Source organism: Thunnus maccoyii, chromosome 15 (genome assembly GCF_910596095.1).
Source record: "Thunnus maccoyii chromosome 15, fThuMac1.1, whole genome shotgun sequence".
Taxonomy (NCBI): Eukaryota; Metazoa; Chordata; class Actinopteri; order Scombriformes; family Scombridae; genus Thunnus; species Thunnus maccoyii.
In genome coordinates this window covers 17,416,860-17,439,723 of record NC_056547.1, presented here as the reverse complement: position 1 = coordinate 17,439,723, position 22,864 = coordinate 17,416,860, and the positions used below count along the sequence as shown (strand labels likewise).

Here is a 22,864-nt window from a genome sequence, read left to right as displayed (position 1 = left end):
AAAAGCAAAAAGAAATGTCCGGATGGACAGGCAATGTGCAATGTGTTGGAGGGGCTGTGGACAGATAAGCAGTTATTGCATGTTTCTCCTTCAATGTACTGAAACTTGCTTTCACTTTGAAGTGAGCGAAGGTAGAGAAAGATCAAGAGAAGCATATCAGCATACATGACAGGTTTACAATGAATGACAATACACAGAGAACAATGTGAAACAGAGCTCCTAGCCCTGAAGAGAAAGTGATTATGTCAATCTTCTGTTAGCAGAAAGAAGGAGATTCCTCACTTCTATATTTTCATCTGTGGATAAGTTGCTCCTTTACAAGAGAGACATAGATCAGTGGACAAAATCTTAGTTGCTAGATTGGCTTACATTCTCGTGTTGCACTCACTACCTGTGCAAAAATTTGTCTCATTTGTTTCATTACAATTGCGCATATTTTTACTAGTGAAGTTGGGAATCCTTTAATATTAATTTATACAAGATATTTCATGACCTCCCTGCTCAAGAGCAGCATCAACATGAGTACTGTATATGTTGGACAAACCAAGATCCCGTTCCCTAAATGCATCGTAGAGCTAAGATGATCCTAGTTCCATACAGTGTAACTTAGTGTAACAGGTGTATATCAGGGGCCAGAAAAAAGTGAGTTTTGTTATGCAGAAAGTGAAATCTGACCAAAGCTGGAATCCTTTTCTTATTTTCGATGTCCATTTCTTTTTGCTTACAGTTTGTTGGATTAACAGTCATTTGGGTTCATTGTTAGTTTGACCAAAATGCTCCAGATGACACTGAATTTGCAGAAAAGAAAAGAAAGATTCTCAAGGAAATATTTGTAAACACACTGAAGCGATTTAGTTATGATTATTTTTATGTACAATAATGGTTCAGATGTAACTAATTACACCCATATTACAATTATACTCAAATCTGTTCCATATAAATTTATCTAACTCTTTCAGCCAAACAGTTTTCTCCAACTACACAACCCCCTCCCCAGGAGCTGCAGCAGAAACCCACTCAGAAGTTGTGTATTTTATGAAAATGAACCACTCCATATCCACTGATGTGTAGACTTTATTTATGACAAGATGTGTAAATTATATACTTTTATTCCTCTTTGTTTTCCTGTGCAATGTTTTATTATCTATCTGTCTCTTGTATTGTGTACACTAAGTGTAATACCACATTAGTGTTCACCTGTGCGGCACAATAAAGTCTTTCCAAAAACCACAATCAGTCTCACTGTTACCATTTCCACTTGAAATATTACAGCTTGTATGGATGGTAGTGAAGGTATGCGACCTTTAGGAACATTTGGGATCAGTGAGCCACAAGGGACTGGGTGCAGGGTGTTCAGGGAGAAGCTCAATGGCACGTAGCCGGGTGAGATGAGGATAGTTATTATAAGACTCTGCTGTGTCAGCGTACTCTTCCATCACTTAGAGCGGTAACTCTGGCCAGCACTCAGTGGAAGACCAGGTCAAAGAGTATGCGCAAGTGGAAAAATCTTATTAAAATTATTAAATTAAATGATAAAATACTCTAAGAAAAACTGTATCATTAGCATAGTGCTTAAATAAACATAATTTCCAACAATTCCTGCTCCTTCATTCTGCTATTATGTGTAAAAGTATGTCCATGTACCTCCATGTCTCACATAAACACCTGGGTGAACATCTGCCTCAGAGAGGGACAGCACTCTAACCTTGAAAATGGACACCCTCCTGTTTGAAGTGAGAGAAATTGCAGGTCTGTAAAATTAGCCATATTGAGAAGATTGTCACATATATCAACAGGCTCTGTGAGTGAAAACAACCAGATGTTCTCACTGACAGCATGCCGAACAAACACTTAGTTAATAGAAGGGCAAGTAGACCTGCTGTGTCCAGCACAGACGCCTTGGAGGGGTAACCTTAACCTTGCATTCCTGCATCGGGCTGTGTATTAAAAAATCACTCACCTATGAAACTGAGTACTTGCATTGTTCAACTCAGGTTATACTTTAACTTTAAGTATGCATTTGGTCTGGTGAATTTCTGTTAGAAGCACATGGATGAGCTGTTTTAAAAAGAAAACTTCTGTGTTGTTGCAATTTTACAAGTTTTACAAGTTTCTGCTTATATTCAGCCTTAAAAGTGTATTTTTCTCAGAGAAAGAGAAAAGTTGTTCACTTGTTCCACAGGTTTTCAGTGTGTAGAGTTAGTATTGCTCTAATACAGCAGAATAAGGAAGATCATGCAACTAGAAAAAGAAAAACATAATCACATATTTTCTCTTTTATTGCATTAATATAAAAAAAAGTTATGTTTTGATATGTAAATCATACTTTGATGCAAAATGAAACACCCCGCTAACAATTTGTTAACTTTTATGTGGGTAAAATAATATTTTCTCTCAAAACATTATGACATTCTTGTGAAGATATGTTTGCAACATGGTTTTCTGAGCTGATGAAAAGCTCAGGACTTTGACCAGAAAACTGCTTAATACTTTTCAATCTGTTATTATAATCTTTGACAAAAATTAGCTTGAAGTATTCAGTGTGGAGATAAAAAAAATATTGTGATAAAGGCTAATAATTTACGAATGGATGAGTGAAAATGTCACCACCAGCCTTACTTCCTTGATTTTTATAACCTCTGTGCTATAAAACTTCCCATTGCAGTTCTGCAGTAAATAAATATTACTAATCTACTAAATGAGAGACAGGAGTTTATTTGACAAAGTGTGAAAATTTGCAAAGTTATCTCTTAGAGCTAAAAAGGCCTGCCCTCAGTGAACGCTTTAGAGTGGGTTATGTAAAAATTTGGAGAAAAGCACAATATCACAGAGCTTATCTCTTCACAGCAGCCACGGAGACCAAGTATGGAAATTTGGATCAAGGGATCCGTATGTGACTGTTTACATTTCTCTCATTGTTTCTGCGTCACGAAGTAGCCAAAGAAGTCATTACTTCAGCTACTGCTCCTAACCCCTCGCCCCCCGATGGAGCTGATGGAGAGGAATGGACAAGTATAAAAAAAAGAGGAAGCAGTTATTAAAGATAGAGGCCATGAAACAATCAGTGGCTGAAGACCCCACCCAGGTTTCCCCCGGTCCAGGAACACGATCTTCTTCTCAGGTTGTGTTCTGCTGTGTTTAGCCTGTTCCACACACACGTGCAACAACAAACAGTCCCCTACCACTTTTCCATGTGCTGCCTGTACTTGAGTGTTCTCAAGGGGACGTCAACAAACATGTTGTGGAAGATTATGCCTGCTGCCAGAGGCAAAGCCCTTTCCCATAAACAACGACTTTATAAAGAACATACATTTCACTTTGGGGGAATCCTGGTCTGAAGTACTGAAGCAGTGCCAAATCAAATAGCTTAAGGGGGAATCCTGAGATAAACAAATATACTGTCAACCTTTGATGTATTGTTCTCTGCTGTGTAGAGTAATATTTCTACACTATATACCTTCCCATAATGCATTTCTCTTAATAATTTAAAGCCTTTCCAGAGGGAAACCTTTTTTTTCAGTTGTCTGTGACGCTGAATTTGCTCCAGTTTAAAAAGTGAAAGGATGATTGCTGCAGTTAAATGACAGATGTTTCCAAACATTCTGCAGTCTTATCAGGTATTTGATCCTGACTCATTCTATAATTCAAGGCCCACCTGCTTCATCAAATCTTGTTCTACTCGAGTACATTTTGTTTAGTGCTGCCATCTTCTGGTGACTTGTCAGTACAGCTGAAAAAAATCATGCCAATGATCGAGCACCAACTTTAACGCTAAACTGAGATTTTTTAAATTATCTTATAAAGGAAGTGAAATAATATCACATAACAATAAATGAATATAACAATAAAAGTTTTATTAAACTTGTCTTCCCTGCGCTATCATCATTAATGTTCCTAGAAAAATTCATGTTGCAATAGTATGACCTTTATAAAACATACAGTAAGTATTTTAAGCAGACCCTCATAGGCCTCCAGCAGCAGCATCCGACGTCATCTCTTCAGTAGATCAGTCAACATTGCCTTGATGTTTTCTGGTTCACCTCTGTTCAAAGTGGCATTGAACTCTTTCTTTTTTTTTTCCAAACAAGCTGTAGGTCACCCTTTAGCGTGGGCCAGTTCCTCTCCTGCATTCACACATTCTGTAGGCACATATGTAGAAAATACCTGCAACAGACAGAGGCATGCATAAGAACAATGTAATGGACCTATTAAAAGTAGTGAATAGTGCTCTAGCTCTATATATTTCTTTTTGAAGGGTGATGTTGCACAGTTTGTACAAAACTAAACATCAGATTAGTTTTATAGGGAGTCCTTTCTTCTTGGCTAGCCCTTGAATTCTGATTTTGAACATTTCAAACATACCAAAAGGGCTAGAGAGCACATCAAAATATGTAGTAAATTAAAGTTATTGCCTGGAATGCTGGACAGTAACCTCTGTAGTTATTGTTTTTCTGCATCCTCTGCCAAGTTTGGACATTAATGGAGTTTATGTTTGGACACAATTTGACCCCTGGCCTTTGCTCTTACTCACCTGCAAAGAAGGTCATGAGCATGGCCACCCAGCCCAGTATGTAGGACCAGGAGAAGCGCCAGTCACCGAAGCGCCTTCCCAGGAAGTTGACTGTCACTCCAGTATAGATGGCCATACCCAGTAGAACAAAGAAAGCTGAGAGGGAGAGAGGAAGGTTAGTTATAGTTATAGTTAAGGTAAATGTAAGTGTACGGCTGTGTGTGTGTGTGTGTGTATGTGTGTGTGTGTGTGTGTGTATGTGTTTGTGTGTGTGTATTTGTGTGCCAAATCAAAGGAAATAAGACTCACTGGAGACGAAAAACATGATTCCTGCAGCAAAGGAGCGATTGAACCTTTCAAAGGAGGAGAAATGTGCAAAGGACATGATGCCAGCGATGATGCCTGCAAAGCATGACATCCCTGAAAGGATCATGAAGGCCCTGGTGGCATTCCAGTAAGCTGCAAGGAAACAGGTAGACATAACAGGTAGAGATAGTCAAACATGTCACCCTTAAAAAATGTCTTTCCAACTAATACGCTTTGTAGACTAATACTGACATGATATCTGTCAACATCATTTTCACATTGACTCCCCAGTTTTGATCTTTCAAAGTGTCCATTTAGTGCTTCAGGGAAACTTTGGTTTCTCTTTGAGTTATCAGAGGGCCTTTTGGTTTTTTTGCTCATGGAGACTTCAAGTTTTGTAAACTCAACAAGCAAATGAACAGTTTTTCTCTATAATCTTTTACTATTTGTGTGTTCTAACACAAATTAGCTGTTGAATTCATCATTGAATATAGCCTCTGGGCAGTTCATGGCACTAAATAGGAGCTGAGAAAAGGAAAGGAGAGGCTGTCCGCACTCTGAAACTTGCAAGCTCCCAAGTATTATTGCCACATTTCAACCTGTAACGTCTTCATTGGGCAAACCCAGGCAATCACAGGTTGAAATGTTGGGATAAATACTTGAGAGCTTGCAAATGTCAGTGTGTGGACAGCCTCTCTTTTTCCCTTGTTGCTGTTTTTTGTCCTGCACTTGTACCCAATACGGTTGGATATGCACACTATCCTCATTTTTTGCACTAAACAGCAGCTCTCACACTTAAAAAAATAGCTAAGGCACATCTCCTACCTCATGATGCGCAAACATACATACATAGAGTGAAATAACAGACAAAAGTTCAAGGTCTCACTCACAGACACATGGCTGTCATGCCTGAGTCTCTGCATTCACACACAACAGTATCAGACAATCTGGGTGTAAATAAAACTCCCCACTCCACTGATAGAAACACAATCATATATGTGCTTTTGATTTATCTCGTTCTCCTGGCATAGACATCCCGAGTGTCTTACCTATGCTATCAGTCTGCATGTAGCACTTGTTGGACATGCAGTACCTCCACAGACCCTGGTGTGCATAGTTTCCAGAGAGGCGGTACTGCATCCAGTAGTCAGTTGCAGTGGAGACCACCAACAGGATATTACCCACAATAGCACAGAAGAGGCCCCCTCCCATGAAGCTGTACATCTTGAGCTGAGATAATGGGGCCACTGCAGAGCAACTATAATGTAGCAAAGAGAAATAATCAAAGTCAAGGGTACCACAATATTGTAAAACAACATTTTGCTAGCCATTCACCACTTACACATGTACATACAGACTCACAGTCAGCCAAGTCAAATTCCTGTTTTCATATTGTCTTAAGAGCTGCACCTGAAGAGGTTGAATTAGATTACTTAGATTACTGTCACAATCTAAATCACTGAAACTAAGATTTGAAAGTATAAGCTATGGTTTTAAAACTGGAAAATAGGATTCAAACATTCAAGAAATAAGATTTGACTGTGTGAAAGTTTCAGATCATTTACCCGTGTGAAAATCCCATCAGAAATCCCAGAATGCAAAGCTGAAAGAGCAGATCCGAATCTCTAAAAAAGTGAGTTGAATCTCTGAAAAGACTGTTAAATGTCTGTAAAGCAAATCCCAAAACTTTGAAGATGCAGATTTGCAACATTTAACATTTACGCTGCAAATATTGTGTTAATGAAACAATTATTTCAGACATTCAAATCTTATTTTCAAATGTTGACATCCTATTTCTCAGTTTTACAACCACAGTTTATACTTTAAAAAACAACTTTCAACCTTTCAAATCTTAGTTTTAATGTTCTAGTTTGTGAAGGTAATCCAACTTCATAGGCTATACAGTCAACATCACACCTCAACCATAAAACAGTATGAAAACCAAAATCTGAATTGTGAGGGTAATCTAACCTCATACTAACTCAAACACACTGTGTGAATTAAAATATGTTGTTTCCACCCTGACACAACAGAACTTTGGACATCTTAAGAAAATGTACTGATACTCAACATGTTCATAGTTGTGAAAGTCACTCCAATCAAATACTTGTGATTTGAGTGATGAAAAACATATATGATGCCAGCCAATCAGAAAGCCAAAATACATTAAGGGAAATAATGAAATATGAAGCAAAAGTCATTAACATATCGCTGCATTTAAAACTCAAGCAGGCTTTTCATCAATTATATTTACCTCATTTTTAGTGGTAACATCACTATTAGTTGAACAAGAGCACAGAAAAAACTATTCTTTATGATGTTACAGTTTGTTGTAGTTTCCCTTCCCAATCCACATGTCACACCAGTGCTTGTTCAGCAGTAATGAGGTTTTATCTGATTCCGCCAGCCTCTATCCAGTCACAGTCATCATAAATGTAAATGTATCGCTCCAGGATACACACACACACACACACACACACAAAACACACTCTGAAATTTGATCCCTTACCTTGTTTCTGGAAATGCACCCTCTTTACTGCCCACCTTTCTGAGGTAAAGATAGAGACGGGCGGAGGGGAAGAGAGAGAGCGAGAGCTGGTGCTCACTTAGGGAGAAAGAGAGAGAGTCACAGACAATACTACAACCAAAAAGTTGTCCCCCTTGTTTTTTCTGTTGATGAAAGCAAAATCTTTTGCAGCAATCAGTCTCCCTGTGTGGGATGCGCTAGAACGAGACACCGCAGGGGCCACGGTGCATGTGACCTTGTACATTTGAGAGTGCATATGTGTGTCTGTGTGGGGTTTGTGGGGCCTTCGAAAAGGGGTAGGTGTCCATGTTTCTTTTTTGGGGAGGTTTTGTTTGTTTGTAAATGGTGTGCTCTAGAACTGGGGATATGCATAGGTATGCAGGACTGTGTGTGTCAATGTAACATGCTGAAACACACACTTTTCTTTCAGTGGTGTCACACTGTGTGGCATGGAGAGACACATATAGAGGGAGCGCTCTATAAGCAGTGCTTCTCTCTTTACTAAATGATTGTCTTGACTAAGATCAAATATTATTTAGAAAGGGGTCCTCCGCGCATCTTCCAGAAATATGCAGCTGAATCAGGTGCTTCTCAGGTCAGAGACGGCAAGTTTCAGACGGGAAAAGACTTTGCAGCCATTAATAGTGCAAACAGACCAAAGCAATCAATGTGCTCCAGTCTTTTCTCATGTCAAATATCATTTACGTTTTTTTTTTCTTCCCTGAAGTCTACCTTACTGACTATAGAAGAGTAATATTAAGAATTTAAAAACCTTCAGCAACTAATGTAACTCATACTAACAACACTAACACAAAAAAAGTAAATATGCACTCTCACTCTCTCTCTCTCACTCTCTCTTACACACATGCAAATCTTTTATTTAATAGATAAAGTATTAAAATACAAAACATACAAATGTCCATGAAACTACAGATAAGACACCATTAACCAAATAAAACTAAAGAAAATGCAACATGATTACCGTGATTTAAATCTTTGGAGAAAGAGAAAAAAGGGTGTAAGAGAGCAAGATGGCAGGAGAGGCATGTCCATAACTCCTCTGGCCCTGAGCCCCAGGTAACAAAGAGGGCACCACCGGACCGCCCCTGAACAGGTCAGCATGGGTCAGTCAGGCTGGGACAATTTTATTTTTAAGTATATGTTATATTGGATCTGCTATTGGTGCCACCAAAACCACTGCATTGATCAAGCCTGTTTGGGGTTTGTTTCCTCCCAGAATTGTCCCCGTGATTATTAGGGATATATTTTTTTATGCCAGTGATATTCAGGAGCAGTCTTAATTAAAGAAACCCAGACCTGACAGGTAGGTCATCTACCTAAGTGTCATTATAATTAATCTGTAGATCAAAACTACTAATTAAATCTGACATTTGATGTAAATTGAGTAGACACTGATCAGATGCAGACAAAGAATGATGCCGCACTGATGTTGTGATGTGATGACAGAACTTTTTGTCTCTTTAGATTTAATAACTAATGTGAGTGTATAATAATAACAGATCAGCAGTAGAAATTAATCATATGTACTCTAGTCTATACATTTTTTTTGCAGACTTGAAGCTCTGGTGGGTGAATTGGATAGCCAACGGGTAAATTAAGCATGACAGTAAGGTTATTATCACTTTCAATTCAAATATGCAAAATTTACTTTGAAGATATGCTGCAATTTCTGACTAGTCGAAAAAATATTTTTAATTTGTTCTGATATGATTCTCATTTTTACACAAAATAAATGACACAGTACTTCACTTTTGAGACATCAACAAAGAATTATTTTGTATTATTGATTCATCTGTAAATTACATTTTTGACCAATTAATTAATCATTTGCCGATTAAATGGTAAACGCTGAAAAATGTGTAACACAATATGCCAGAGCCCAACATTCAAAAATCTTAATACATTCAACTTACAATAATTTAAAACAGAGAGAAGCCGCAAATCTTTACATTTTAGGAACTGGGAACAAGTCATTTGCTAATTGTGTTTGATAAATGACTTAAAAGATTAATCTAATCAAAATTGTTCGTAATTTTTTCCCACCATCCACTAATTGATTACTGCAGTACTTGACTTATTCACTCAATTTTCAGAGGGTCTATTTGACTTTGATGTTGTAGTAGAAAAAAAGTTCAAAAAACTTTCTTGACATGTGTTCATCTGATTAGTCAAATTTGTTTTCTACATATAATATAACTACCACCTTCAGAGTCATGATGTAACTGGCAGTTTCTTTGTCACACATAACATAAACCTATAATAATAATAATAATAATAATAATAATAATAATAATAATAATAATAATAATAATAATGAACTTTATTTCTATAGTGCCTTTCAAAACGAGAGATACAAGGTGCTTCACAAAATACAATACCATAAAATATAGGTGCAAAGATAGCGAACATAGAGAAGTAAAACAAAAAATTTAAAAGAACAACATACACAGAAAATGCAATAAAAACAGGGATTTCAAGAAGTGGTCAAACATAGAGAGATAAAACATAATATAAAAAGAACAACATATAAACATGTGAGTAGACATTATAAAAATATTGTACCAAACATTATACAATTGAGTACATGAATGAACATGAGGTTAATTCTTGGGAACAAAATGCCAGGGGAACATTATTAGAAGGACATGTTGAAAAGAACTTTGAAGATCCCCTCCAGACATGTTTTAAGATGTATATAAAATACTTTACTTTGAATAATAATTTGTGTCTGATATGGCTTTCCCACAAAAAACAGTTTAATTATCTTTTTAAAATCATTAAAATTACATCTAGTCCTTCTCCCTCATTAAAAAAATCCAGAATCTATAAATATGCAAATATTTTTCATCTCAAAAGTTGATCTGAAAGTTACGCAAGATGTCTCCTACTTCCCTGTAAAGTCCATTCTCAAGTTACCACATCACACTTGTGTAAATTGAATATTGGACTGGAATTGGCCTCCAAACTATTTGTGATGTCACAAATCACGCTCGTAGGTCTACCCCTTTATATCAGATTTTCAGTGAGCTCAGAGAAACTTTCCACTTTCAGCAGATGAAACAGCCTTCTAGTGTCAAACTCTGCAGATACATCATTCTGCACAATGAAACTCAAAACGTCTCAAACTGTAGGAACAAGAAGAAAAACATATTTTTTTAATGGAGAGGGACTTTAAAATTAAAAAAAAGAATAAAATAATGACTACATAAAATAAATAAATAAAAACAATAAAAATTAAAATATATATATATAAATAAAATATAGCTAAAATAAAATAAAATAAACAACAGAAGTGTTAACCCTTTTTACAGTCTTCTTATTAGTGCAACCTGAGTGTAACACACTGGAGTCTGACCTCTCTTGACCCGGAAGCTGACGTCAGACCCGAGCTGTTCCATCGGTGGAGTAAAGATGGCTGACCAAGGCGCCGCAGATCCTGGTAATAACAACAATAATAAACCTGACGTCTCGGAGGGAACCATTATTAAGGTCACAGTAAAAACCCCTAAAGACAAGGAAGAAATCGCCATCGCAGAAGATGCCTCTGTCACTCAGGTGTGTTGATGTCGCCGTGTTCTAACGTCATGCCCCTGCCCACAACTTCAGCTAGGAAGGCTAGCTAGCACTATTAGCATTTGTCGCCACTCTTACCGGCTAATGGAGAGTGTGTGGAATTAAAGAGCCTATGTATAGTGAAAGTATTACTGCTTGTGTTAACAGTTGTTCGGCGTTATTAAAGTTGTTGACACCCAATAGGGAGATATAACCATGTTTTGTATTTCAAATGGCTAACCGGCTAGCCAGCTAACGGTAGCAGTTAGCTAATGAGCTAACTCGGTTTGCGAGCTTTAGCCTACGTTAGCTCACTGTGTAGCCAAACAAGTGTCAGCTGACGGGTTGTGTTCTGACTATTGCAACAAGCATTAATGCCCCGATAGATAGATGGTTGGTATGCTGAGTCGCTTTCATTTCCCCCTTTAGCTGAACAGCTCTGAAAATGCTAAAGCTTGCTGTCTCTCTAGAACATTCTCACAGCTACCACTGAGTCATTCAGCTTTCAGGGGAATATACACTACTCTCACTGCCACTGTTGGCTTGGCGACGTGTTGCAGTGCAATTATGGGGCAAGAATGAAATCATGGTTTCTTCAGTTTGTTGCCGTCAATGCAAAGCTAGCTTTTATCATTACTGTGTGGCCTCAAGTAGCTTTTTTTGCCTGGTTGTCTTAAACAGATATGTGTCATGTGCAAATATTTGACTAGCATCTCTTAATTTCTAAGTATGTGTTATTGTCCTTTATCTACATGTGGCTTTATATTTGATGTTATGAAAGAGAACATTTGCATTCTTTGAGATGCACGTTTTATATACAGTGGTGTCAAATTATTAAAGATCCCCTCCAGACATGTATTAAGACATACAAAAGTAATATGCTTGGAATAATAATATGTGTCTGATGTGGTTTGCACACAAGTAAGTCCAGTTACCTCATTAAAATCCTTAAAATTAGATCTCCTCCTCCTCCCTTATTGAAAAATTCAGAACTCATGAACATGCAAATATTGCTAATTTCAAAAGTGAAACTGCTGTACACAGCATGTCTTCTGCTTCACTGGAAAGTAAATTTTCAGTGTAGAATGTTGTAGGTTTCAAGTTTCCGCATCACACTTTAAAAGATGAATTATGGACCAGGATTGGCTTCAAAACCAGTTGTGATGTCACAAATCCTGCTCGTAGGCCCACCCCTTTTAATCAGATTTTCAGTGAGCACAGAGAAAAGGTCTTCTTTCAGTAATTGAATTTAAAAACAGCCTTCTATTGTCAAACTGCACTGTGAAGCTCAAACATCCAGTTGAAGTAACAATAACCAAAACACATTTTTGAGTGGAGGGGGACTTTAAAGATCCCCTCCAGAGACCAGACATGTATCAAGACATACAAAAATACTCTGCTTGCAACAATAATGTGTGTCTGATATGTTTTTACAGAAAAAGTTTAATAACCATGTTACAATCCTTAAAATGGCATCTACTCCTCCTCCCTCATTAAAAATTCCAGAATCTATGAATATGCAAATATATTTCATCTAAGAAGTCTATGTGATTAAAGCATGATTTGTGTTCTCAAATCATGCTTGTAGGCCCACCCCTTAAAGGGATAGTTCACATTTTTTGAAGTGGGGTTGTATGAAGTACTTATCCATAGTAAATGTATTACCTGCAGTAGATTTGGGTCGGCACCCCTCCAGTTTGAAGATGCAGGCAGAAGTACCAGCACGGAAGCTAAGCAGTGTCCTGCTGTGGACAGGGCCAGCAGCAAAACATATTTTAGCCACCTAAAAAAAATCAGTCAGTTTAAGTATATGCTACATTTAGAATATTTTCACTGCTTTACCTTGCCTTCATATACATATAGCCCTTTCCTTTGGTACTACATTTCTCAACCATTCCTACGATTGCCGCGCACTGTATTACGCCACAACAGCACTTTCTGACTCAAACAGCTGATCTGCGGTGTAATACAGTGCATGACATGCGTAGGGATACAGAGGTTCTACAGTTGAGAAAATGTAGTGCCAAAGGAAAGGGAGGTAAAGCTGTGAAAATATTCTTAATATAGTGGACATTCTAAATATAGCGTTCACTGCTGCAAATAGGATAAGTACACAACAGTTACTTGGAAGTTTAAGGTCTGATGGTTGCAAGAAAACAAACAGAATAGAGCAGCGCTACTGAGATGTAATCAGCACAATCTCAATATTATCTTTGGCTTTTCCTATTTCTCACCTCATATCCCTTTTTATATTCTCTTTCTCACCTGGTATTTTCATTATTTTTTGTTGTCTTGTAGTTTAAAGAAGAGATCTCGAGGCGGTTCAAAGCCAAACAGGACCAGTTGGTCCTGATATTTGCAGGGAAGATCCTGAAGGACGGCGACAGCCTCAGCCAACACGGCATCAAGGATGGCCTGACAGTTCACCTAGTCATAAAGACAGCACACAAGTAAGGCCACATCATTATACAAAGAATGTTGGTTCAACAGAACAACTAGCAGCAGGCTTGTGCTTGTGTGGAAGTATTTATTTGCCTTGCAGTATAATCTTGTTGTGGTATTTATGTTTAATTTCAATGTCCAGACACTCTATCATCTGACAGTGTGCACTGATTTGCTTATATACCTACTTCTTCCCTGTAGGGCAGGAGATGGTGGTAGCACCTCAGCCTCCAGCTCATCCTCCACCCAAGCAGGCAGTACCTCCACCTCTAGTCCAGGCACCAACCCCTCCTCCACAGCAGGCTCTACTGGTTCTGCCCCACCACCCACACAGACGCCTAACATACTGAGTGAGTCCACCTGTATGTAACTGTTTACATTCAAACACCCTTAACTGGTTGAGCACCACATAGAAACTGTGTGTAACTTTCACCCACCCATCTGCCCTCCCTCAGCTGGCTTTGGTGACCTGTCTAATCTGGCTGGACTGGGCATGGGCTCAGCAAACTTCATGGAACTGCAGCAGCAGATGCAGAGGCAGTTGATGTCCAACCCAGAGATGCTTTCACAGATCATGGAGAACCCGCTGGTGCAGAACATGATGTCTAACCCAGACCTGATGAGGCAGATGATTATGGCCAATCCTCAGATGCAACAGCTGATGGAACGCAACCCTGAGATCTCACACATGCTCAACAACCCTGAGCTCATGAGACAGGTAAAGGAAATAAAGAGGTATTGAATTAGCAAAGACATGACTACAGTAGTTTCCACCTACATTTTGGTGTGTTTATTCAGGATTTGTATGAGCTTTTGGTTAAAATAAACTTTAAATGACCTCCCCCTTTTATCACACCTTAGACCATGGAGCTAGCCAGGAACCCAGCCATGATGCAGGAAATGATGCGGAACCAGGACCGGGCTCTGAGCAACTTGGAGAGCATCCCAGGGGGTTACAATGCCTTGAGGAGGATGTACACAGACATCCAGGAACCCATGTTCAGTGCGGCCAGGGAACAGGTAGGGGGGGTACTGAACAACAGGGGGGGTTGTTTACTGATCAAATCCGCACTTCTGTATTTTTGTGTTAATCCTGGTCACCTTTTTATGGCTGTGTTTGCCACTGTTAAGGGCCTTTTATTGTAAAATATCCAAATAACTGTGTTGACTGTTTTTTTTTTTGTTTTTTTTTAAATTCCAAATGTGACTAATCTCTTTCCCTGTAGTTTGGTAGCAACCCATTCTCAGCTCTAGGTGGTGGCTCTGAGTCTGGTGTCCAGCCATCACGGACAGAGAACCGGGAGCCCCTGCCCAACCCGTGGGGGCCACCAAATTCTTCAAACCCCACCGAGAGTGGAGCAGGTACCACAGGAAGCACTAGCACCACTGGGGGTACCAACCCCAGTGTGTCTAACCCTCTGGGCATCAATCCTGGCAGTTTGGGCAATGGTAAGATTATGATTCTAAAAGATCTCCTCCAGACATGTTTTAAGATGTAAATGAAATAATTTACTTTGAATTATAATTTTTCTAATATGGTATTTCCATAAAAAATATTTTAAAAAATATATAAATATATTTTTTTAAATTTAATTTAAAAATTAAAATGAGATCTACTCCTTCCAGAATCTCTGAATATATAAATATTGTTACTTTCAAAAGTTTAACTGCTGGACACAAGGTGTCTCCTTTTTCAATGAGAAGTCCATTCTCAGCGTATGTGCACTAAAGGTTTCAAGTTTCCACATCACACTTGTAGTAGTTGTATTCTGGACCACAATTAGCTTCCAAACTAGTTGTGATGTCACAAATCCTACTCGTAGGCCCACCTCTTAAACTCAGGTTTCAGGTGAACACAGAGAAACTTTCCACCTTCAGTAGATGAATATGAAAACAGCCTTCTAGTGTCAAACTCTACATACATCATTCTGCTCAGTGATGCTCAAACATCCAACTAAAGAAACAATAAGCAAAACACATTTTTGAGTGGAAGTGGACTTTAATGCACTTGCATGCTAAGTAATTTAATTACTTACCTGTATACACATTTACATAAATAAACTCCTTTCTTGTCTGTGCATTGCAGGCATGTTCAACAGTCCAGGCATGCAGAGTCTAATGCAGCAGATCTCCGAAAACCCTCAGCTGATGCAGAACATGCTGTCTGCTCCCTACATGCGCAGCATGATGCAGTCACTGTCTCAAAACCCAGAGTTGGCCTCCCAGGTATGTAACCCAAAGACATCTACATACACGCCACCAAACAGAAAACACACATAGATATTGTCATATTACAATGGAAACCCTAAAATATTAAATTCAGAGTCTGCCCAAGAACTCTTTGTTATTCTGATGATGCACCACAGATGGCATCGATTGATTATATTGAACCCTGCAGTTTGTAATGAATTGTAAATAGTGGAGTCCAGCCAGGCCTGTTGTGCATTAGGCCAATGAGCCCAGTTATTTAGTGCACACTCAACAGAGTGGATTGTCTGTTAAGCTCATTTGCAGCAAATTGTAAGAAAGAATAAACAACGCAGCTCTGACTTATTTAGTTTTAATAAACAATACTGACTCTATGGCAAACCAGGACAACCTTACAGTGGGGTGCTGCTCATTCAAACAGTTAGAAGTTGTGATATGAATGACAAGGATTCCCCACAACTTTTATTTCTGTTATTCTGTTTGAAACCTATGCTAACAGGTAATTTGCAATAATTTAAATATGAACTCCAGTGAATAAGCAGCATATCCTGATGTGGAATGACACATTACTTTGACTTTCTTTCCTTCTCTCTCTACCAGGTTTTGATGAATAACCCCTTGTTTGCTGGAAACCCACAGCTGCAAGAACAGTTCAGATCTCAGCTGCCCATCTTTCTGCAGCAGGTACTACACACACTTCAACTGCTTAACTCAGTCCTAGCTTTTTATGTTTTTTTTTCTAATAAGGCACAACGATAAATAGCCATAGTGACATAAAGAATTGTACTGGTTGGCCCACAGGGGGCAGTATACTGCAACAAGCCATAATCCAGGTATTGTGAACTATAGCACAGATATGTATTTGCACATGCTGAACATTTTTGTCTTGAGGATTATACATATCTGCCTATCTGGCTACCAGTTTAGATTTTTAGATAAGCCTCAGCCCAGGTCAAAAGGCAACTACATGGTGTGCCTTTGCCTGTGTTAATTATCTTTCAGTAAAATTAAAGTACATTAGATTGACTACTTATTGATTGATTGGTTAATTTATTGCTACACGGTCTGTTTGGTTGCAGATGCAGAACCCAGAAGCCCTGTCAGTGATGACCAACCCCCGGGCCATGCAAGCCCTAATGCAGATCCAACAGGGCTTACAGACACTGCAGACAGAAGCTCCAGGCCTCATGCCAAGGTACGCTCACGCTGACAAATACACTCATGAGTTGCATTTTCATACTTTGCTTTTATTTTTAATAACTCTTTTTTTCTTCTTCTGACCTAGTTTGATGACAGGTGGAATTCCCGGCGTGCCCACAGGAGGGGGAATGCCCACAGAGAACCCTGCCTCCCCACCTAGCAGTGCAGGAACACCGCCAAACGCCGCCCAGCAGCAGCTGATGCAACAGATGCTTCAGATGTTTGCTGGAGGAGGTGGAGGAGGAGGAAGTGCACCGGTACACACATGCACACATGCACAGGGATTACATATTTCACACCTGTATGATTTCTTTTTTTAAGTTACATTCATTTTCTCCCTGTAGAGCCAGACCCCAGAGGTTAGGTTCCAGTCCCAGCTGGACCAGCTGAGCGCTATGGGCTTCATCAACCGCGAGGCCAACCTGCAGGCCCTCATCGCTACTGGAGGAGACATCAATGCCGCTATCGAGAGACTGCTGGGCTCACAGCCCTCGTAAAGACATACAGTACATAATGACACACAGACACGTGCATACATACATACTTAACTCATAAACACACCCTGCATCTACAGAGAACCAAGAGAAATTTAAATGTATCGTCCCAAACTTTACAGACGAAACTTGGGCAGGATCTGTAAGACCCTCATTCTACATTTGTTCTCAGATCATTCCCTATCCCCATACTTTCTCTTTTTGGCGTCATCCACCCAGATCTCTGTCCCAGAGTGCTGCTGTAGAGCCGGACTGAACCACTCTCATCTTGAGGGGTGTTCTGGTGCAGAGAAGGAACGAAAACCTCTCCTGAAAAGGGATTCCCAACAATTTTCTTCATTTATTGTGTTCTTCATATAAAACTGGTGTCGAGGGTGGCAGACGAGCATTTACATAATACAGATTAAACCCATGTGATGTGATTGGCTGTTGGCTCTGTTCCGCACGTGCCCGTTAGGAGGCAGTTTGTTAGCATTTATCAAGCAAACTGTGAGTGAAGATCTTCTGGTATACAGACAGTAACACAGTACAAGAGCAGAAAGATATTTTGTCCATACATACATTACACCTCAACCTCATTCCTCCCTCTTTCCCCTGTTCTTGAGATTCTACATAAATAGCTGTTTTTGCCCAACAACTTTCACTATTTATTGCAAACGCTTAAGAAATGACGCCCTCCACACTTCCCTAAACTTGCAATTTGTCATTCCAGATAAAAGTGCCCACTCACGGGGCGCACAGTGTCTTTTCTTTCTGAGGCACCACTGCTGTGCCTTCTGTCCTCCCCTGCCCTAAAAGAGCATTGTCGGCAAATTAACACCCCCCCCCCCCACTCAGCAGGTTGATTAGAAGCCTCCATTGGGGGTCCTGAATAAATTCCACACATCAACATCTAGAACTTTTAACCATAATCAAATATCACATTGCAGCAGCGCCGAAGCAGAGGACGCTGTTAGAATAAATATGAATGAAACAAACAGGCTTTCCTTTCATTTTAATCTGATTCTTCATTTTCTTCTCTTTTTTTCTTTTTTTGAGGTGCATTTAGTACCTAGAAATAATTATGATTTGACTCGCATTAAATAAACATGGAAATCAAGTGAGTAAAAAAAAAAATGGAAAGGCTTTAAAAACAATTCTGGTATGGTGGCACCATACATTTCTAAAATCAAGTTCTAGGTTGTCTTATTATTTTTTTTCCTTTTGGAAATCTCAGCATTGTAGTTGTGGTAACCTTGGCAACTGCTTCTATAGCTTTGCTTTGTGTGTTGACCTCAGCTGAAAAAAAATCCATCTCCCAATTGAACATGTTGAAACTAACTTTTAACAGTACTGTACTAAAAAAATAAAACATGGTCAAAAAACAGACTAAGGCCTGTGTCAGTTGATTATAGCCTTGTGATGGTGTAGAGGGGATGGTGCAAGATGACGTCTGTAGCATGCCATCCATTTAAATTTTCTGGCCTTGAAGTTCCCATAAAATAATTAAAGTCCCCCTCCACTCAAAACTGTGTTTTGCTTATTGCTACTTCAGTTGGATGTTTGACCTTCACTGAGCAGAATGATGTATGTTCAGAGTTCAACACCAGAAGGCGGTTTTGACATTCAGCTGCTGAAAGTGGGAAAGTGTCTCTGTGCTAACCAAAGAACTAAGTTAAAGGGTGTCCCTTTGAGCAAGATTTGTGACATCACAACTAGTTTGGAGCCAATTCTGCTCAAGTAAGCAAATAATACAAGTGTGATGTGGAAACTTCCACACACAATGAGAATGGACATTACAGCGCAGGGGGAGACGGCTTGTATCCAGCATTTAAAATTTTTAAATTAAAAAAAATTAGCATATTCATAGATTCTGATATTTTTAGTGAAGGAGAAGAAGTAGATGTCAGTTTACGGATTTTAACGAGACACCATTATTCAAAGTAGAGTATTTTATTTACATCTTAAAAGATGTCTGGAGGGGATCTTTAATAATAATTTGATGCTTTTATCTGTTTAATATGAAAATGTTGCATATTGAAATGTAAGATAAAATAATCTGCTTTTGGGTGTTTTTGGGGGAACAAATGTCACACTGAGGTATGTAAGTACAGTTTCTTTGGTATTATTATGGGTAACACTGTTTCAGAATGTGTTTTATTAGCAAAGTATGGAAGCATACAAAGAATGTGACTTGGCGTTTGGTCCCACAAATGCAACAGAGAAGAATAAAAATAGAACAAAAGTAAGGTAATAATGAAATAAACAAAATAATCATTAAAATTAAAATCTATATACTGAATGGAATCATCATAGTTTTGAAATGGTATATTGACTGTACAAAGGAAATATGGACTGTGCTATTGTCAAAGAAATTGTAGTGTATGAAATAGATGAATGTGACAAGTGATAAAATTAAATGTGACATTTTTTGGGTCCCATAGTTCTCAATATTTTCAGAGAAACAAACTATCGTAACCAGAAAGGACATAAAGGTAATTTTTCCAGTGTAACCCAGAGTCTTGGTCAGCTGACACATGCACTACTAAAATGTGTCAACAGGGGAGCACAAAATAAAATCAAATTTGAAGTGACGTTTCCAATGATGAATGAACATTTACTTTGGTTTAAATTGACCAGTTCTTGTAGGAAAATTCTGCTGAAAATCAAACAACTGACCCTCAAAATTGTGGACTTGTAAAATAAAGCATTTCCAAATTAAAACCCTCAATATTTTAAATATAACCATTATAATTTCCTGGTTTCAGCGGAGTGTAAAATGGCGACGTGTCCGAGTACACAGATCCACCTGTTAGGTGAGGTTTATTGTCAAACAATAAACAGAAGGGTTGAGTGAAAGAAGAGCATAAGAGAGGGTGGAGTCTGTTCCTGATGACTACCTGCAAGTGGTTGTACCTGTTCCACCTGCTCTCCTCCCCCCAGCACTCCCTTAGGTGTCAGCTGATGAAGGATCGGCAGGCCACAGGACTCCTGCCTGCCTGCCTGCCCTCAATCGGGATCTACCCTTATCCACAGATAAAGAAGGAAGCTGGTGGGTGCAGCTGAACCTGTTTTCTTTTTCTCTTCCATTTTCACCTTTACTCTCTCTCTCCAGTGTGGAGAGAGAGAAAAAGGAGTGTGGTTGTCTTTTTTTCTCTTTTCTTTGGGATCCAACACTGAAAGTGGCTTCAGAAGATTTAAACAGGAGCCCTCGCAACTGAACGCAGCATGGGGTCTGATGAGTCATACAACTTTGTCTTTAAAGGTGAGTTGTGTTTACTTTACTTGTGAATGTGTATGGAAATACTGTATGAAGCCTATAGTATACATTGCCTCTAGACGTTAAAGCTGTCATGTGCAGCTCTGCTGCTCAGCTGCCTGCTCTGATTTCCGAGGAAAACTGGGAATGACGGAAAGGAGGAAGTGATAGCCTTCTTTCCATTTGACTGTAAAAACATTTGACCTTTGACCTTTTCATCGTCTTACATTAACATAAATCAGTTTCCTGCTTTCATAATGGACTGCTTTGTGGTTTGTACGCTTATTTCCCTGCTTGAAATAAACCGCCTGTTCAATTCATTCCACAGTAAAGTCAGCCACAGGGTATCTGCCACGTTTATGTGATGTCACTCTGTCTGGTGTCCCATAACGGTGACAGAAAGTCTACATGTGTTAGAGGAGATAAAGAATATCTGAAAGTAGTTATTTTGACTCATTAAAAGTTATATTTTTGGACTTCATGTGTAATAAAACAGTCATAGGAATTCTTTGCAATTAATGAATTTCTACTTCTTATGTGCCTGTGCAGTGGTTTTAATAGGAGAGTCTGGAGTAGGAAAGAGCAACCTTCTGAATCGCTTCACCAAGAATGAGTTCAATCACGACAGTCGCACCACCATTGGTGTGGAGTTCAGCACGCGGACTGTTCAGCTGGACAACTTTATCATCAAAGCTCAAATCTGGGACACAGCGGGGCTGGAGCGCTACAGGGCTATTACCTCAGCGTGGGTACACACACACACACACATGCTGTATATTCACTTAAGTAATAGACACATGATTAAGAGGTGAGAATTATCACATCAGTGTCGGCTCACGCATGTGTGCCAGTTTAAGTAACAAAGATTTTAGTGCATGCATTAAAAGTCACACCACCTTCACACATTTTACAATATCACTACCAGCTTCCAGTTTGAGTGTTAAGATCCAACCCATGTCTGTTTGGTCTTTGTGGGCTCAGGTATTACAGGGGAGCGGTTGGAGCCCTGTTGGTCTATGACATTACCAAGCACCTAACCTATGAAAGCGCAGAGCGATGGTTGAAAGAACTGTACGACCATGCAGACCCTCACATGGTGGTCATGCTGGTAGGAAACAAGACAGACCTGGAGAGCCTCAGGACGGTGCCCACGGATGAGGCCAAAGACTTTGCAGGTCTGTTATGTAGTAATGTCTATGTTTTTGAATGTTGTTCTGTCATGATGTCTCCACAAGATGTCTTATTGGCAGCTTTTCTCTTGCTTATATTTATCTTTAACTTTCTGTAAGTTGGCTTTGTGCTTGTATATGTTTTTTATTAATTCTTGTGATCATGAAACGTGTATTTAATGCTCAGTACTGAATATTTTGCTCCCAAAACATGTCAGTGTTTGTTAATTGTGATGTTCATGATGAATCCAGAGAAGAAAGGTCTTATGTTCATGGAGACATCAGCGTTGGACTCCACCAATGTCGAAGCTGCTTTCAATGAAGTTCTCACAGGTACAGGAGTTCAGTCACTTGTGTCCAAACACACATCCTCACTTCAATGCATTTCTTTGACGTATTGATGCAAACATTGGGTCTGTGCCTCCATTATCTCCAGCGATCCATAAGAAGGTGGCCAGCAGAGAAGTGACCCGTGGCTCCATCAGTGCTGTGACCCTGTCCAGTCCCATCGGACCCACCAGCGAGGTGCAGGAGGAGCGCAGAGGCTGCTGCAATAGCTCCTAACACAGTGCTGTCTCTGTAAATCTCGTCCTGGAACCAGCATCTCGCTTATCTGTCATCCAGCCTTAAGCACAATTTCATTCACACACAATTTGAAGAGCGAGGTACTCGTGTGACACCTAGGCAGTCATTGTTCAAACCTTTTCATATATAAAGGCAATACAGCATATCATTCAAAAACAATTTAAGATGCAGGACAAAGCTGCACATTTTGATGAAATCCATATTCTTGTTTTGGTGGCTAATGGGGGCTTTCTATTATAGATGTTTTTTTTCTTTTTCATCTCATCTTCATGTTTTTAAAGTGAAGTTGTAAAGTTGTATTGCTTTTATAAAGAAATGCACTGGGATCAACTTGGAATAAATTATTTATGTTATCCTGTTTGCGTGTAATTAACACACAGAAACATAAATTTATTATCTGCATAAGACAGATAATCTAAACAAGATGAGGGAATAGGAAAGAGGGCTGATGTGAAAAAAGGACGGGGTGGAAGAAATACTCGGATCCTTTACTGAGGTAAAAATAGTAATATTGTAGAAATACTTAAAAGTATTTCAAGCTTCAAGTAAAATTTCACTTAAATAAAAGTTCTGAAGTGTTATCAGTTAAATATACTGAGTATCAAAAGTAAA

At 39.1% G+C, this 22,864-nt stretch overlaps 3 protein-coding genes across 5 annotated transcripts; 2 read left to right on the top strand and 1 right to left on the bottom strand.

Moving 5' to 3' along the window:
* Positions 1-3,994: 3,994 nt before the first annotated feature.
* LOC121913582 (lens fiber membrane intrinsic protein-like) lies at positions 3,995-7,393 on the bottom strand. The gene is made up of 5 exons (XM_042436254.1): positions 7,326-7,393; positions 5,866-6,074; positions 4,820-4,969; positions 4,532-4,666; positions 3,995-4,164 (listed from the first exon to the last, which is right to left on the bottom strand). Exons 2-5 carry the CDS (start codon positions 6,038-6,040, stop codon positions 4,103-4,105), a joined length of 522 nt encoding a protein of 173 aa, XP_042292188.1. The 5' UTR covers positions 6,041-6,074; positions 7,326-7,393; the 3' UTR covers positions 3,995-4,102.
* A 3,337-nt stretch (positions 7,394-10,730) lies between these two features.
* ubqln4 (ubiquilin 4) lies at positions 10,731-18,628 on the top strand. 2 transcript variants are annotated; one of them, XM_042436048.1, is made up of 12 exons: positions 10,731-10,919; positions 13,215-13,366; positions 13,560-13,708; positions 13,814-14,076; positions 14,220-14,378; positions 14,585-14,807; positions 15,445-15,584; positions 16,167-16,250; positions 16,646-16,761; positions 16,852-17,023; positions 17,111-17,272; positions 17,480-18,628. In XM_042436048.1, the coding sequence occupies exons 1-11, from the start codon at positions 10,776-10,778 to the stop codon at positions 17,261-17,263; spliced, it is 1,755 nt and encodes a 584-aa protein (XP_042291982.1). In that variant the 5' UTR covers positions 10,731-10,775; the 3' UTR covers positions 17,264-17,272; positions 17,480-18,628. The 2 variants fall into 2 exon arrangements, with proteins under 2 accessions (XP_042291982.1, XP_042291981.1); XM_042436047.1 differs by having other exon boundaries at positions 17,111-18,628.
* Positions 18,629-20,113: 1,485 nt separating this feature from the next.
* LOC121913356 (ras-related protein Rab-25-like) lies at positions 20,114-22,605 on the top strand. 2 transcript variants are annotated; one of them, XM_042436050.1, is made up of 6 exons: positions 20,114-20,291; positions 20,423-20,504; positions 21,048-21,243; positions 21,480-21,673; positions 21,920-22,000; positions 22,104-22,605. In XM_042436050.1, exons 2-6 carry the CDS (start codon positions 20,468-20,470, stop codon positions 22,229-22,231), a joined length of 636 nt encoding a protein of 211 aa, XP_042291984.1. In that variant the 5' UTR covers positions 20,114-20,291; positions 20,423-20,467; the 3' UTR covers positions 22,232-22,605. The 2 variants fall into 2 exon arrangements, with proteins under 2 accessions (XP_042291984.1, XP_042291983.1); XM_042436049.1 differs by having other exon boundaries at positions 20,114-20,504.
* Positions 22,606-22,864: the final 259 nt, after the last annotated feature.